This window comes from Erithacus rubecula (assembly GCF_903797595.1).
Source record: "Erithacus rubecula genome assembly, chromosome: 28".
In the NCBI taxonomy this organism is placed as follows: domain Eukaryota; kingdom Metazoa; phylum Chordata; class Aves; order Passeriformes; family Muscicapidae; genus Erithacus; species Erithacus rubecula.
Genome location: NC_136680.1, coordinates 1557090 through 1575058, shown reverse-complemented (window position 1 = coordinate 1575058; position 17969 = coordinate 1557090). Strand labels below are relative to the sequence as shown.

At 57.0% G+C, this 17969-nt stretch overlaps 1 protein-coding gene across 2 annotated transcripts; it reads right to left on the bottom strand.

The window, feature by feature from the left end:
- Positions 1–466: 466 nt before the first annotated feature.
- On the bottom strand, positions 467–17894 carry OCLN (occludin). 2 transcript variants are annotated; one of them, XM_079328425.1, is made up of 8 exons: positions 17834–17894; positions 14377–15089; positions 9874–10032; positions 5674–5813; positions 4381–4590; positions 2202–2373; positions 768–809; positions 467–670 (listed from the first exon to the last, which is right to left on the bottom strand). In XM_079328425.1, exons 2-8 carry the CDS (start codon positions 15085–15087, stop codon positions 569–571), a joined length of 1536 nt encoding a protein of 511 aa, XP_079184551.1. In that variant the 5' UTR covers positions 15088–15089; positions 17834–17894; the 3' UTR covers positions 467–568. The 2 variants fall into 2 exon arrangements, with proteins under 2 accessions (XP_079184551.1, XP_079184550.1); XM_079328424.1 differs by lacking the exon at positions 17834–17894 and having other exon boundaries at positions 14377–15092.
- Positions 17895–17969: the final 75 nt, after the last annotated feature.

Below are 17969 nucleotides of genomic sequence, written 5' to 3'. Positions count from 1 at the left end.
TCCCCTCAAAACTGGGAGGATTTTTTGGGTTCCCCTCCCAAATTTGGGGGAATTTCTTCCTCCCCATTTTGCCCCGAGCCCAAATTAAAATCAACAATTACACTTCATTTATTACAAAAAAACACCAACAATTAAAATATTACACAATTCCCACATTTCCCACCGTTCCCTATAAAATATTTTTGGGATTTAAGTCCCAAAAAAACCCAAAAACCCCAAATGGGTTTTTTTTTATCCTCCAAACCTCATTTTGGGACCCCCCAAAACCCCTTTTAAGGCAGCCAGGGGGGTGCAAACCCCATAAAAAACCCTATTTACAACCAGGGGAAGGCACTGGGGGGGTCCCAGAGGTTGTGGGGGACATTTAGGGGAAATTTGGGGACATTTTAGGGTGAAGGGTGGGGGGGGGGAGGTCACACCAACATCCCCCTCCCCCACCCTTCCAAAACAAGGAATTTTAGGGTTTTTTAAGACAAAAAAAAAAGGCACAAAATGAGGAATTGGGGGGAGGGTTTGAAGTGTGTCCCCCCCCCAAAAAGTCCCTTTTTTTGGGGTGCTGGTTTTGGGGTCACCCCCGGAGTTTGTCGTAGTCGCTCACCATCCTCTTGATGTGGAAGAGTTTGTTCCTCAGGGTTTGGGATTCCCGCTTCTTGTCCTGGTACTCGGGGCTCTGGGGAGGATTTGGGGACGTTTGGGGACGTTTGGGGACACGGGGGATGTCCCCCCCCAAAGAGGGGGTGACCCCAAAAATACCCCCCAGAACTCACCCGCTTCAGGTCCTTGAGGCGATTGTACTCCTCTGCCAGGGCCTGTGGGGACACAGGGGTCAGGGGACACAGGGACACAGGGACAGGGACAAAGGGACACAGGGGACACAGGGGACACAAGGGACAGAGGCCCAAAAACAGTTACAAAAAACACAAAAAGAAAAACCTCAAAAAAACCCCCAAAAACGTGAGAGAAACTCTCAAGGGGGACACAGGGCACAGGAAAGGGAGAGGGAGGGGACACAGGGGACAGGGACACAGGGGACAGGGACACAAGGGACACAAGGGACACAAGGGACAGAGGCCCAAAAAAAGTCCCAAAAAACACCAAAAGAAAAACCTCAAAAAAAACCCCAAAAACGTGAGAGAAACTCTCAAGGGGGACAGGAGGGGACAGGGAGGGAGAGGGAGGGGACACAGGGGACAGGGGGACAGGGATACAAGGGACAGGGGACAGAGGGGACAGAGGGGACAGAGGCCCAAAAAAGTCCCAAAAAACCCTGAAAAACCTCAAAAAAAAAAAAAAAAGTGAGAAAAATTCTCAATGGGGACAGGGACAACAGGGACACAGGGGACAGCAGGGACAGGAAGGACAGGGAGGGGACACAGAGGGGACAAGGGACAGAGAGAGGGGGAAAAAGCGCCAAAAAGAAGGAAAAAGGGATGAAAAGAAAGGAGAAAAACCTAGAATAAACTCTGGGATAAACCCTGAAATAAACCCTGGGATAAACCTTGGAGTAAACACGGGAATAAACTCCAGAGTAAACTCGGGACAAACCCCGGGATAAACCCGGAATAAACCTGGAATAAACCCAGGAATAAACCCACGAGTAAACCCTGGGATAAACCCAGGATAAACCCCGAAATAAACCCCAGGAATAAACCCGGGAACAAACCTTGAAATAAACCCCAGGACAAACCCCGGGATAAACCCGGGAATAAAGCCCGGGACAAACCCTGGAACAAACCCCGGGACAAACCCTGGAACAAACCCCAGAATAAACCCTGAAATAAACCCCGGGATAAATATTGAAATAAACCCCGGAATAAACCCCGGGACAAACCTCGGAATAAACCCCAGAATAAACCCCGGAATAAACCCCGGAACAAACCCCGGGACAAACCCCAGAATAAACCCCGGGACAAACCCCGAGACAAACCCCGGAACAAACCTGGAATAAACCCCGGAATAAACCCCGGAACAAACCCCGGAATAAACCCCGGAACAAACCCAGGAACAAACCCCAGAATAAACCCCGGAACAAACCCCGGAACAAACCCCGGAACAAACCCCAGAATAAACCCCGGGACAAACCCCAGAATAAACCCCAGAATAAACCCCGGGACAAACCCCAGAATAAACCCCAGAATAAACCCCGGGACAAACCCTGGAATAAACCTGGAATAAACCCCGGGTGTGGCCTTAGTCCTGACCTGGTACTGGGCGCTGTCGTCGGGCAGCTGCTCCAGCTGCAGCTCCAGCTGCGCCAGGCGCTGTCCCGGCGCGTCCAGCTGCGCGCACAGCTCCCGGTAGCGCCGCAGCCCCGCCGCGAACTCCTCCTTGTAGCGGCGCCGGGAGGCGGGCGAGCCCAGCGGCGGGAACAGCCTGCCCGGGAGGCTGCGCTTAGCTGGGCTGCGCTTAGCTGGGCTGGGCTTAGCTGGGCTGGGCTTAGCTGGGATGGGCTTAGCTGGGATGGGCTTAGCTGGGATGGGCTTTGCTGGGATGGGCTTTGCTGGGATGGGCTTGGCTGGGATGGGATGGGCTTAGCTGGGATGGGTTTAGCTGGGATGGGTTTAGCTGGGATGGGATGGGTTTAGCTGGGATGGGTTTAGCTGGGATGGGTTTAGCTGGGCTGGGATTAGCTGGGCTGGGTTTGGGGCTGGGATGGGATGGGCTTAGCTGGGATGGGCTTTGCTGGGATGGGCCTTGCTGGGATGGGCTTTGCTGGGATGGGCTTGGCTGGGATGGGTTTAGCTGGGATGGGATGGGCTTACCTGGGCTGGGCTTAGCTGGGATGGGTTTGGGGCTGGGATGGGCTTAGCTGGGATGGGTTTGGGGCTGGGATGGGCTTAGCTGGGCTGGGCTTAGCTGGGCTGGGCTTAGCTGGGCTGGGCTTAGCTGGGATGGCCTTAGCTGGGCTGGGCTTAGCTGGGATGGGCTTAGGGATGGGATGAGCTTTGCTGGGATGGGTTTGGGACTGGGATGGGCTTAGCTGGGATGGGTTTAGCTGGGATGGGCTTAGCTGGGATGGGTTTAGCTGGGATGGGCTTAGCTGGGATGGGCTTAGCTGGGATGGGCTTTGCTGGGATGGGCTTTGCTGGGATGGGCTTAGCTAGGATGGGCTTTACTGGGATGGGCTTGGGGCTGGGCTGGGCTTTGCTGGGATTGGCTTTGCTGGGAGCGGTTTAGCGCTGGGATGGGCTTTGCTGGGAGCGGTTTAGCGCTGGGATGGGCTTTGCTGGGAGCGGTTTAGCATTGGGATTGGCTTTGCTGGGACCGGCTTTGCTGGGATCGGTTAAGCGCTGGGACTGGTTTAGCGCTGAGATGGGTTTAGCACTGGGATAGGCTTTGCTGGGATGGGTTTAGGGCTAGGATCGGCTTAGGGCTGGGATGGGCTCTGGGGCTGGGATTGGTTTAGGGCTGGGATCAGTTTAGCGCTGGGATTGGCTTTGCTGGGCTCGGTTCTGGGATTGGTTTAGAGCTGGGATCAGCTTTGGGGTCAGGGTCAGGATCTGCTTTGGGATTAGGATCGACTTTGGGATTAGGATCGGCTTTGGGATTAGGATCGGCTTTGGGGCTGCGATCAGCTTAGGACTGGGATCGGTTTTTCTTTGGGGTTAAGCTCAACTTTGGGCTGGGCCCCATCCTCTGCACTCCCAGTCCAGACCAGTCCAGACCAGTCCAGACCAGTTCAGAGCCAATCCCAGCCCCAGCTTTTCCAGTCCAGACCGGTCCGGACTGGTCTGGACTGGTTTAGACCAGTCCGGACCAGTTCCAGCATTCCCAGTTCAAAACCTCAGGTAACACCCCCTGTCCCTGCTGTCCCCAAGTGTCACCTGTGCCAGTGCTGTCTGTCCCCTGTCCCCATGTCACCTGTGCCAGTGCTGGCTGTCCCCTGTCCCTGCTGTCCCCAAGTGTCACCTGTGCCAGTGCTGTCTGTCCCCTGTCCCCATGTCACCTGTGCCAGTGCTGGCTGTCCCCTGTCCCCGTGTCACCTGTGCCAGTGCTGCCTGTCCCCTGTCCCCATGTCACCTGTGCCAGTGCTGGCTGTCCCCTGTCCCCGTGTCACCTGTGCCAGTGCTGTCTGTCCCCTGTCCTCATGTCACCTGTGCCAGTGCTGCCTGTCCCCTGTCCCCGTGTCACCTGTGCCAGTGCTGGCTGTCTCCTGTCCCCATGTCACCTGTCCCCTGTCCCCATGTCACCTGTGCCAGTGCTGGCTGTCCCCTGTCCCCGTGTCACCTGTGCCAGTGCTGTCTGTCCCTGTGCCAGTGCTGTCTGTCCCCTGTCCCCGTGTCACCTGTGCCAGTGCTGGCTGTCCCTGTGCCAGTGCTGTCTGTCCCCTGTCCCCGTGTCACCTGTGCCAGTGCTGTCTGTCCCCTGTCCCTGTGTCACCTGTGCCAGTGCTGGCTGTCCCCCTGGCGCTCCTCGCCGCTCTCGGGGGCGCTGGTGGCCTCGGTGTCATACTGGGAGCACTGGGAGCTCTGGGACTGGCGCGACTCCTCGGGCTCGGCCGGGCGGCGGCCGCGGCGACCGCGGCGCGCGGGGGGCCGGGGGTCCCGCTCCCGCTCCTGGTCCCGCTCCTCCGAGGGGCTGGGGGGGTCACTGGGGGGACACGGGGACGTTGGGGACATGGGGACATGGAACACAGGGACATGGGGACATTGGATATGGGATATGGGGACATTGGATATGGGATATGGGGACATGGGGACATCGAACACAGGGACATGGGGACATGGGGACATTGAACACAGGGACATGGGGACATTGGATATGGGATATGGGGACATGGGGACATCGAACACAGGGACATGGGGACATGGGGACATGGGGACATGGAACACAGGGACATGGGGACATTGGATATGGGATATGGGGACATGGGGACATGGAACACAGGGACATGGGGACATTGGATATGGGATATGGGGACATTGGATATGGGATATGGGGACATGGGGACATCGAACACAGGGACATGGGGACATGGGGACATCAAACACAGGGACATGGGGACATTGGATATGGGATATGGGGACATGGGTATTGGGGACACAGGGCACTGGGGGGCTTGGGAGGGTCCCGGTTCTCTGAGGGGCTGGGGGGGGTCACTGGGGGGACACAGGGACACTGGGGACATGGGGACATCGAACACAGGGACATGGAGACATGGGGACATTGGACATGGGGACATTGGATATGGGATATGGGGACATGCGTACATTGGGGACACAGGGCACTGGGGGGGCTTGGGGGGGTCCCGGTCCTCTGAGGGGCTGGGGGGGTTACTGGGGGGACATGGGGACACTGGATATGGGGACATGGGGACATTGGGGACATTGGATATGGGGACATGGGGACATGGGGACATTGGGGACATTGGGGACATGGGGACATTGGGGACACGAGGACATTTAATATGGGGCACTGGGGACACGGGGACACAGGGACATTGGGGATATGGGGACATCAAACACAGGGACATGGGGACATCGGATATGGGGACACGCCCCTCTCCCAACCCCTCCCCACATTCCCCAAACTTTCCCGACCCCTCCCCACCCTCTCCCGACCCCTCCCCCTTTTCCCAACCCCTCCCCAATTTTCCCATCCCCTCCCTCTCCCCACATTTTCCACCCCCTCCCTCCCCTTTTCCCGACCCCTCCCCTCCCTCCCCCCCCGCACCTTTTCCAGCTGTTTTTGGGGGGGTCGGAGTAGGCGGGGGGGCTGTAGGGGGGGGCGGGCCCGGGGGTCTCTCCCTTCTCCGAGTAGGCGACGGTGGCGGCTTCGTCCGGAACGCTGGTGCCGCCCGACACGTTCTTCACCTGGCACCGGCATTTCAGGGGTTAACCCAGCCGAGGGAACCGGGAAAAACCCGGAGAAAATTCCCGGGAAATCGCCCCGAAATTCCCCCCAGGATCCACAAAAATTCAGAGAGAAATCGCGGGAAATTGCGAGAAAATTCAGTGAGAAATCTCCGAAAATTGAGTGAGAAATCGCTGAAAATTCCCCGAAAATTCAGCGAGAAATCGCCAGAAATTCAGCGAGAAATCCTTGAAAATTCAGCGAGAAATCCTTGAAAATTCAGGGAGAAATCGCCATAAATTCCCCGAAAATTCCCCGAAAATTCAGCGAGAAATCGCCAAAAATTCAGCGAGAGGTCGCCAAAAATTGCGAGAAAATTCAGTGAGAAATCTCCGAAAATTGAGTGAGAAATCACTGAAAATTCCCAAAAAATTCAGCGAGAAATCCTTGAAAATTCAGCGAGAAATCACCACAAATTCCCCGAAAATTCAGTGAGAAATCACCGAAAATTGAGTGAGAAATCACTGAAAATTCCCAAAAAATTCAGCGAGAAATCCTTGAAAATTCAGCGAGAAATCACCACAAATTCCCCAAAAAATTCAGTGAGAAATCACCGAAAACTGTCCGAAAATTCCCCAGAAATTCCTTGAGAAATTGCCAAAAATTCAGCGAGAAATCCCCCAAAATTCCATAAGAATTCCCATGGACAATCCATGGAAACCAGGAGTTGTTGTCCCACCTGGAGTCTCCCAGATCCTCCAGGGATATCACCAAAAACCCCAAAAACCCAAAACCCAGAAACCCCCAAACCCAAAACCCACAAAAACCCAAAACCCCAAATTCCCATGGGGAGACAGGGACAGGAACAAAGTGACAAAGGGACAAAGGGACAGAACTCGGGGGTGGTGACACCCTCAGGGTGACCCCACGAAGATTTGGTGTTGGGGAAAAACCCAGAAACCCCAAAAACCTCAAAACAGAAAAACCCCAAACCCAAAAACCCAAAAATCCCAAATCTAAAATATACCAAAACCCCATGGAGAGACAGGGACAAAGGGACAGAACTCGGGGGTGGTGACACCCTCAGGGTGACTCCACAAAGATTTAGGGTTGGGGGAAAACCCAGAAACCCCAAAAACCTCAAAACCCAAAAACCCAAAAACCTCAAAACCAAAAACCCCAAAAACCCCAAATTCCCATGGGGAGACAGCAACAAGGACAAAGGGACACAGGGACAGAACTTGGGGGTGGTGACACCCACGGAGTGACCCCCCAAAGATTTGGGGTGGCCCCACAAGGGACAAGGGACATCCGCCTGTCCCTGTCCCCATCCCTGTCCCTGTCCCTGTCCCTGTCCCTGTCCCCATCCCTGTCCCTGTCCCTGTCCCTGTCCCTGTCCCTGTCCCTGTCCCTGTCCCATCCCTGTCCCCATCCCTGTCCCTGTCACTGTCCCTGTCCCTGTCCCCGTCCCTGTCCCTGTCCCCGTCCCCATCCCTGTCCCTGTCCCTGTCCCTGTCCCTGTCCCTGTCCCCATCCCTGTCCCTGTCCCCATCCCTGTCCCTGTCCCTTCCTTCCGGCCCTTTGTGCGCCGCCGCCGCCGGACGCGGGGCCCCGCTTGGTGGCCTTGGGGACATCCGGCCGGACACGCCACTTCCGTCCCTGTCCCCTCCCGGGAGCCACCGGCCGTGTCCCCAAGCCCTGGTGGCATTTTGGGGTGGCCCCATAACGCGCGATGTCCCCAAAGCGCGCGGGGACACGGGGAGAAAAGGCGGGGGTGGCACTCGGGGGTGGCACTCGGGGGTGGCACCGGGCGGTGTCGCCGTGTCCCCAGAGGGACAGGAAATGCTCGGCCGGGGAGGGACTTTGAGCAAATAAACTCGGATTGAATCAAAAGAAATGAAAATAAATCAAATTACAAAGGGACAAAGGCAGCGAGGCCCGAGGGGACACAAAGGGTGGGAGGGGTGGCATTTGGGGACAGCGAGGGGACACGGGGCAGGGGGACAAGGGACAGGGGTGGGGGGACACAGAAAGGGGATTGGGGACAGAGAGAGGGAGGAGTGGGGACAGGGGGACACAGAATTGGGGACACAGGGGACACAGCGGATTTGGGACAGGGGACAGGTTTGGGGACACAGAATTGGGGACACAGAGAGAGGACTGGGGACAGGGGGACAGGAGTGGGGACACAGGGGACACAGCGGATTTGGGACAGGGGACAGGTTTGGGGACACAGAAAGAGGATTGGGGACACAGGACACACGGAGAAAGATCTGGGGACATGGGGACAAGTTTGGGGACACAGAGAATTGGAGACACGGGAGACACAGAGGAAGGGGAGTGGGGACATGGGGACAGGTTTGGGGACATTGGGGACACACGGAGAGAGATCTGGGGACATTGGGACAGGTTTGGGGACAGCAGGAGAGGAGTGGGGACACTGGGGACACAAACCAAGGACAGGGACACAGGGACAAGGACAGGGACATTCCCACCCCTCCCCTGCCAGGACAGGAGGTGACAAACCCAGGCCACGCTGGGGACACCGGGATGTCCCCAAGGTCCCCATCCAGCTCCTGGCGCTGCCAGTTCCGGGTTTTCCCGGTGCCACCTCCCGGTTAATCATTGGCCAGACCGAAACCCGGCGGTGTCACCGGCGGTGTCACCTGCCCTGTCACCTGCCCTGTCACCGGCCCTGTCCCCAAGCCGTGTCCCCAAGCCGTGTCCCCAAGCCCTCTTGATGTCCCCAAACTCTCCCAGTGACCCCAAATCCCGTCCTGGTGTCCCTTTCTGGTGTCCCCAAACCCATCCCCCAATGTCCCCAAACTCTCTCTGGTGTCCCCAAAGTCCCCAAATCCCGTCCTGGTGTCCCTTTCTGGTGTCCCCAAACCCATCCCCCAATGTCCCCAAACTCTCTCTGGTGTCCCCAAAGTCCCCAAATCCCGTCCTGGTGTCCCTTTCTGGTGTCCCCAAACCCATCCCCCAATGTCCCCAAACTCTCTCTGGTGTCCCCAAAGTCCCCAAATCCCGTCCTGGTGTCCCTTTCTGGTGTCCCCAAACCCATCCCCCAATGTCCCCAAACTCTCTCTGGTGTCCCCAAAGTCCCCAAATCCCGTCCTGGTGTCCCTTTCTGGTGTCCCCAAACCCTCCCTAATGTCCCCAGACTCCTTCTGGTGTCCCCAAATTCCCCCCTGAAGTCCCCAAATCCCCTCAAAGTCCCCTCCTGGTGTCCCCAAACCCCCTCAATCCCCCAAAGGCCTCCCCACACTCCCATCCCAAATCTGGGAATTTCCAACCCCATTGGAAAAGGGCTGGGAAGGATCCCCCAGATCCCATTCCCAAAAATCCCCAAAATCCCCAAATTCCCAGACTCACCCACTCCTGCACATCCAGGAAAAGATGGGAAGGATCCCCTGGATCCCAATCCAAACATTCCCAAAATCCCAAAATTCCCAAAATCCTGGGACTCACTCACTCCTGCACATCCAGGAAAAGATGGGAAGGATCCCCCAGATCCCAATCCCAAAAATCCCAAAATTCCTGGACTCACCCACTCCTGCACATGCAGGAAAAGGATCAGGAAGGATCCCCCAGATCCCATTCCCAACAATCTCAACATTCCTAAAATTCCCAAAATTCTCAAAATCCCAGGATTCACCCACTCCTCCATATCCAGGAAAAGATGGGAAGGATCTCCCAGATCCCAATCCCAAAAATCCCCAAAATCCCAGGATTCACCCACTCCTCCATATCCAGGAAAAGATGGGAAGGATCCCCCAGATCCCATTCCCAACAATCTCAACATTCCTAAAATTCCCAAAATTCTCAAAATCCCAGGATTCACCCACTCCTCCATATCCAGGAAAAGATGGGAAGGATCTCCCAGATCCCAATCCCAAAAATCCCCAAAATCCCAGGATTCACCCACTCCTCCATATCCAGGAAAAGATGGGAAGGATCTCCCAGATCCCAATCCCAAAATTCCAGGACCCACCCTCTCATCCACATCCAGGAAAAGGATCAGGAAGGATCCCCCCAGATCCCAAAAATCCCCCAAATCCCAAACCTTTTGGGACTCACCCACTCCTCCACGTCGGGCCCCTCGGGGCCAGCTGGGATTTTATCCCAGTAAATGTTGGGTTTTCCATATTTCCAGATCTTGCTGCGGGTTTTGTGGGCGAAGAGGCAGATGAGGCACAGCAGGAGCACGATCAGGAACCCGCAGGCGATGGCCACAGCCTGGGAAAATGGGATTTGGGAATTCCCAAAAATCCCATGGGATTGGTCAGGTGATGGAAATGGACTGGGGAAAAAAATGGGGTTGGGAATTCCCAAAAATCTCATGGGATCCATCAGGAACCTACAAGCAATGGTGAAAAAAATGGGGTTTGGGAATTCCCAAAATTCCCATGGGATTGGTCAGGTGATGGTGACAGTCTGGGGAAAATCAGGATTTGGGAATTCCCAAAAATCCCATGGGATTGGACAGATGATGGTGATAATATGGGAAGAAATGGGGTTTGGGAATTCCCAAAAATCCCATGGGATTGGTCAGGTGATGGAAATGGACTGGGGAAAAAATGGGGTTTGGGAATTCCCAAAATTCCCATGGGATTGGTCAGGTGATGGAAATGGACAGGGGAAAAAATGGGATTTGGGAATTCCCAAAAATCCCATGGGATTGGTCAGGTGATGAAAATGGACTGGGGAAAAAATGGGGTTTGGGAATTCCCAAAATTCCCATGGGATTGGTCAGGTGATGGAAATGGACTGGGGAAAAAATGGGATTTGGGAATTCCCAAACTTCCCATGGGATTGGTCAGGTGATGGAAATGGTCTGGGAAAAAAATTGGGATTTAGGAATTCCCAAGAATCCCACGGGATCAGCAAGAATTGTGACTCTCATCCCTGAAATCTGTATGGTGGAGGATGAGCACGACCCCAAAGATTCCCTTTGCTTCCCAAATCCCAAAACCACCCAAATCCCAAACCTTCCTGAATCCCAAATCTTTCCTTGTCCTGCCCAAATCCCGGGATGGGGCCCCTCAGGGACTCCAGAGATTTTGGGGCTCCAGAGAGGATTGAGATCAAGGGGCTGATTTCCCCATGGGGATGGGAAAATTGGGGATTTGGGAAAGACAGGGAATGTTTGGGATTGGGGAAGGTTTGGGATTTGGGGAGGACAGGAGAGATTTGGGAAGGATGGCGAAAGGTTTGGGATTTGGGAAGATCTGGGGAGAACAGGAGGGATTTGGGATTTGGGAAGGATGGTGAAAGGTTTGGGATTTGGGAAGATCTGGGGAGAACAGGAGGGATTTGGGATTTGGGAAGGATGGGGAAAAGTTTGGGATTAAGAAAGGACAGAATTTGGAAATGGGAAGGACAGGGAAAGGTTTAGGATTTGGGAGTTTAGGACTGGAAAAGATTTGGGATTAGGGAAGGTTTGGAGCCTGGGAAGGACAGGGGGGATTTGGGAAGGAGGGGTAAAGTTTGGGATTTGGGATAATTTGGGATTTGGGAAGGTTTGGGATTAAGGAAGGACTGAGAAAAATTTGGGATGGGGAAGGGACAGGGAAAGGTTTGGGATTTGGGAAGGACAGGCAGGATTTGGGGGGATCCTGCTGCTTTGGGGTTTATCCCGAGCCATTCCCAGCACACCCGGGTTTATCCCGAGCCATTCCCAGCACACCCGGGTTTATCCCGTGCCAATCCCAGCACACCCGGGTTTATCCCGAGCCATTCCCAGCACACCCGGGTTTATCCCGTGCCAATCCCAGCACACCCGGGTTTATCCCGTGCCGTTCCCGGCACACCCGGGTTTATCCCGTGCCAATCCCAGCACACCCGGGTTTATCCCGAGCCATTCCCAGCACACCCGGGTTTATCCCGTGCCAATCCCAGCACACCCGGGTTTATCCCAGCACACCCGGGTTTATCCCGTGCCGTTCCCGGCACACCCGGGTTTATCCCGTGCCAATCCCAGCACACCCGGGTTTATCCCGTGCCAGTCCCGGCGCTCGGGGCCGGCCGGGCTGGAATTGCCGCATTCCAACTCCAGCCCCGCGCGGGGGGAGCGGGACCGGCCCGGGCGGGAGCGGGATCCCGGGAACGGTTTGGGATCGGGATCCCGGGAACGGTTTGGGATCGGGATCCCGGGAATTATTTTGGAGGGGATCCCCTGGAATTATTCGGGATCGGGATCCCGGGAATGGTTTGGGATCGGGATCCCGGGAATGGTTTGGGATCGGGATCTCGGGAATGGTTTGGGATCGGGATCCCGGGAATGGTTTGGGATCGGGATCTCGGGAACGATTTGGGATCGGGATCCCGGAATGGTTTGGGAATTCAGGATCCCGGGAATGATTTGGGATCGGGATCCCGGGATTTTGGGGTCGCTGCAGTTTGGGGCTGGCGCGGGGCAGAGCGGGGGGGGAGGCGAGCGAGGGGCTGATTCCAAAATCCCACATTTCCCCCCGTCCTTCCCAAACCCCAAACATTCCCAAACCCCAAACCTTTCCCGTCCTTCCCCAATCCCAAACCTTCCCTGTTTTCCCCAGCCCGGCTCCGCTCCGAGGTTTTTACAACCGGGAGAGCAAAGTTCCCGAAACTGGGACCGGGCTGCGGGCTCGTCCCTCCCCGAAACTCCCGGCAGCGGCGTTTGTCCCGGGATTTCCTGCACCCGCGATTGTCCCGGGTTTCCCACATCCAGGATTGTCTCGGTTTTCCCATATTCCTGGATTATCCCGGTTTTTCCCACATCCAGGGTTGTCCCGGTTCTTCCCAGTCCCGAATTGTCCTGGTTTTCCCACATTCCTGCATTGTCCCGAGTTTTCTCTCCCCGGATTGTCCCCGTTTTCCCACAACCCAGGATTGTCCCGGTTCCTTTCTCCCAGCCCTGGATTATCCCGGTTTTCTCACATTCCTGGGTTGTCCCGGTTTTCCCCACAGCCTGGGACTGTCCCCATTTTCCCACATTCCCCGAATTTACCGGATTTTCTGCGTTTTTTCCAAACTCATCCCATAAATCCCGCTGACCCCATAAATCCCGCTCATCCCGGATGGGGGTCAGGACACCCCGGCCCCAAATCCCCAAAATCCCGCGGGAAAACCCCGGGCCCGGCCGGGAGCGGCTCCTCCTCCCCCAAACCCCGTTTGGGGCGGATTTAACCCCAAATCCCGGAGATCCGACCACGCCTGGATCACCTCCCTCACCCTGAGGGATGAGCCTGATCCCAAAGATTCCCTGTGCCTCCCAAATCCCAAAGATTCCCAAACCCCAAACCTTCCCAAATCTCAAACCTTCCCAAATCCCAAACCTTTCCCTGTCATTCCCAAATCCCAAACCTTCCAAATCCCAAACCTTTCCAAACCCCAAACCTTCCCAAACCCCAAACCTTTCCCTTCCCAAATCCCAAATTTTTCTCTGTGCTTCCCTAATCTCAAACCTTTCCCTTCTTTCCCAAATCTCAAACCTTCCCAAAACCCAAAACTTTCCCTGTCATTCCCAAATCCCAAACCTTCCCAATCCTTTCCTTTCCTTTCAAAATCCCAAACTTTTGTCCCTCCCAAACCTTCCCAAATCCCAAACCTTTCTGTGGGGATCCCTCCCTCCTTTGGGAATTCCTGGGATCGGGATCTTCATCCCTCATTTCCTGGAGGTCCCTCCCTCAACTTTTGGTAGCCCACCTTCCCCTCCCAGTAGCCCCCGCCCCCGGTAGCCCCCTCTCCCCTCCCAGTGGCCCACCCTCCCCTCCCGGTAGCCCCCACCTCTCGGTAGCCCCTGCTCCTCTCTTGGTGGTCTCCCTGTCTCTCCCAGTGGTCCCCACTCCCTGTAGCCCCCTCTCCCCTCCCGGTAGCTCCCTCTCCCCTCCTGGTAGCCCCCTCTCCCCTCCCGGTAGCCCCCGCCCCCGGTAGCCCCCGCTCACCTCCCTGTAGACCCCTTTCCCCTCCTAGTGGCCCACCCTCCCCTCCCAGTAACCCCCACCCCCGGTAGCCCACCCTCCCCTCCCGGTAGCCCCCTCTCCCCTCCCGGTAGCTCCCTCTCTCCTCCCGGTAGCCCCCTCTCCCCTCCCGGTAGCCCCCTCTCTCCTCCCGGTAGCCCCCTCTCTCCTCCCGGTAGCCCCCTCTCTCCTCCCGGTAGGCCCCTCTCTCCTCCCGGTAGCTCCCTCTCCCCTCCCGGTAGCCCACCCTCCCCTCCCGGTAGTCCCCACTCCCGTTAGCCCCCTCTCCCCTCCCTGTAGACCCCTTTCCCCTCCTAGTGGCCCACCCTCCCCTCCCAGTAGTCCCTACTCCCGGTAGCCCCCTTTCCCCTACCGGTAGCCCCCTCTCCCCTCTCGGTAGCCCCTGCTCCTCTCTTGGTGGTCTCCCTGTCTCTCCCAGTAGCCCCTGTCTCCGGTAGCCCCCTCTCCCCTCCCGGTAGCCCCCTCTCCCCTCCCGGTAGCCCCCTCTCCCCTCCCAGTAGCCCCCACCTCTCGGTAGCCCCTGCTCCTCTCTTGGTGGTCTCCCTGTCTCTCCCAGTGGTCCCCACTCCCTGTAGCCCCCTCTCCCCTCCCGGTAGCCCCCGCCCCCGTGGCCCCCGCTCACCTCCTGCGGGTCCACGGTGCAGTAGTGGTACAGGTACTGGTTGAGCACGGTGCCCCCGGCGTACACCTGGCTGCACATGGCCAGCAGCGGGCTGTAGTAGTAGCCACCGCCGCTCATCTGCGCCTGGGGGTTGACTCCCACCACGTAGACGATGGTGGCCACCAGCATCACCAAAGCCAGCACGGCACTGGCCACCAGCACCACCAGGTAGAAGCGACGGGAGCGCGACCCGCTGGACTTGCTCAGGCTGGCCACCAGCAGCCCCAGCTGGGCCAGGAAGCAAAGCACGGCCATGGCGATCATAAAACCATTGGCCGTGCGCGGGTTGGTCACTCCCCCGTAGTAGCCACCGTAGCCATAGCCGTAATTAACCCCGCTGCCGTAATAGCCCGAGCCGTAAAACCCGCCCAGGCCGTTGCCAAAAACGCCGCTTCCGTAGCCAAAACCGTATCCGTACTCCCAGGCCAGCGTGGAGGCCACGCAGGCGAAGATAGCCACGCACAGCAGGATGACCACCACCTCCAGCACCTTCACTAGCCCCGGCGGCGACCACCACTTGTAGAAAAGCTGCGGCGACTCCTCGATGTAGTAGGAGCCGGGCGGCGGCGAGCGCGCCCCGAACTCGTAGCCGTAGTCGCCCGTGGGTGGCCCGTAGTCGCCCGTGGGTGGCCCGTAGGTGGCCGGGCTGTCGTAGGGTTTTTTTGGGAACATCCCTAAAGGGGGACAGGGACAGAGCGGCTCGTGGGAGGCTCCGGGCGAGCGGAGGTGCAGAAGGACTTTGGCCGATTCGTCATCGGCGGAGTCGCCGCCCACACCCTGAGGTGGTGGCTGGAAATCCTCAGGGATGGCACCAAAAAATGGGGAAAGACACCCGGGAGGATTTGGGGATGTTGTAAAAAAAAAAAAAGATTGGGGGTGTCACCAAAAAAAAAATGGGAAATGCTCCCCCGAAAATAACTGGGAGATCCCACAAAAAAAAAAAAAAAAATTGGAGATTCCACAAAAAAAATTGGAGATCCCACAAAAAACCAAACAAACAAACAAAAAAAAACCTTGGAGATCCTACAGAAAAAAATCAGGAAATCCTCCTCCCAAAAAACCTGGAAATCCTCCCCCAAAAGAACTTGGAGATCCCACAAAAAAGGTTTGAGATCCCGCAAAGAAAAATCTTGGAGATCCTCCCACAAAAGATCTTAGAGATCTCACATACACACAAGAAAAATTGGAGATCCACAAAAATACTTGGAGACCCCACAAAAAAATTTGGAGAGTCCACAAAAAAGCTTTAAGATCCCACAAAAAAACCTGGAAATCCTCCCCCAAAAAATCTCGGGAATCCCGCCCAAAAAAAAATCCTCGGAGGTTTCACCACAGAAACTTGGAGACAAAAAAATCTTGGAGATGCCACAAAAAAATACAACCTGGAAATCCTCCCCCAGAAGGACCTGGAGATCCCACCAAAAAAATCTTTGGAGATACCAGAAAAGAACCTTGGAAATCCCTCCCCTAAAAAATTTAGAGACTTCACAAAAAATCTGGGATATGTCACAAAAAAACTTCGGGGATTTTGCAAAAAAAAATAAAAACAACCTGGAAAGCTTCTCCCAAAAATAACTTTGAGACTCCCCACAAAAAAAAAAAAAAACCTTTGAAGACCCCACAAAAAAACCTCAGAGACCCCCAAAATCTTGGCGGGGAAACTGAGGCACGGAGTCTCCGCCCGGAGCGGCCGCGGGTTTTGGGGAAACTGAGGCACAGTGACTCACGGGCCGGCGCCACCCCGGTGTCACCTCGGTGTCACCTCCCTGTCCCCTCCCAGCACCGCCAGGGAATTATTTGGGATTTTTGGAATTCTCCAATGGGAAGCGTTGGTCCCGAGGGTGTCGCCGTAATCCGATTTAAAAACGAAAACAAACGACAAAAAAATCAAAATAATCGCCATCGAAATGAGAATAATTAAAAATAATGATCATTACGGAGGCAGAGAAAGTTTTGCTGCGGGTGGGAAATTTGGGGTGGGGTCTCAAAATCACCCAAATTTTTGGGATGAGACATGAGGAGACCCCGACCCGCAGTGAGGAAAAATTGAAAATTTGGATTTTCACTGTAAAAAACCCAAACCGGGCGCTGGTTCCGGTGGTACCGGGGTTCGGGGGAAGCCGGGAGGGGTTCGGGGGTTTTGGGGGTTCCCAAATTTGGGGGTTCCCAGTCCCATCAATCCCAAATGTCCCGGTTGGACCCCGCGGTTCGGTCCCACCGGGGAACGGAGCGGGAGGGGCCCTTCCGGGACACCGGGACACCGGGACCCGAACCGGGACCGGAACAGGAACCGGGACCAGAACCGGGATCGGAACAGGAACCGGGACCAGAACCGGGATCGGCACCGGAATCGGGATCGGAACAGGAACAGGGACCAGAACCGGGACCAGAACCGGGATCGGGACCAGAACAGGAACCGGGACCGACACCAGAACCGGCACCGAATTTGAGATCGGGATGGGAACCGGGACCGGGATCGGAACCGGGACCGGGACCGGGACCGGCGGGGAGCGCGTGGCGGGGATTCCGGGGGGGCGAGGAGCCGGTACTGGTGTGGAATCCGGTACCGGAGGGGCCCTGGTTGTCAGTACGGACCCGGTACCGGTGTGGGGTCGGTGTGGACCCGGTACCGCTTTAGAATCCGGTACCGGAGGGGCCCTGGGTGTCGGTACGAAACCGGTACCGGTGTGGATCCAATGGGGAACCCAGTCCTCCTCTGGAACCCGGTACCGGTGGGGACCCGGTACCGCTTTAAAATCCGGTACCGGAGGGGCCCTGGGTGCAGGTGGGGACAGGTACCGGTGTGGAGCCGGTATCGCTCTGGAATCCGGTACCGGCAGGGACCCGGGTGCAGGTAAGGAGGCGGTACCGGTGCGGACTCGGTGGACACCCGGTACCGCTTTGGAATCCGGTACCAGACGGGACCTGGGTGTCGGTGGGGACCCGGTGGGGACTCGATACCACTGTGAAAGCCGGTACCGGAGGGGATCCGGCTGCCGGTGGGGATTCGGTGGGGACCCGGTACCGCTTTGGAATCCCGTGGCCGATCCCAGTACGGACCCGGTCCCGGTACGGACCCGGTACCCTCTGAATTCCCATGGCCGATCCCGGTACGGATCCGGTACCGCTCTGGATTCCCGTGGCCGATCCCGGTATGGACCCAGTCCCTGTCCCGGTACGGATCCGGTACCTCTGTGGATTCCCGTGGCCGGTGCCGGTACCGAGAGAATCCCGCCAGGTCCCGGTTCCACTGGGGAATTACGAACCCCCCCTCCCCGCCGTGCGCAGCAGCCCCCCTGCGCTCCCCCCGGTCCCGGTCCCGGTCCCGCCCCGCTCTGCCGGTCCCGATCCCCGCCGCAGTGCCGGTGCTGGTGCCGGTGCCGGTCCCAGTGTCGGTTCCGGTCCCGGTGCCGCTCACCTGCCGCCGCTCCGCCGCTTTGTTCACCTTAAAATGGCAGCCGGGAGCGGCGGGGGCGGCGGGACCGGCCCGGGACCCGCCCCCGGGGAGGGCGGGGAGCAGAACCGGGCGGAACCGGGCCGGGAGGGTTAACCAC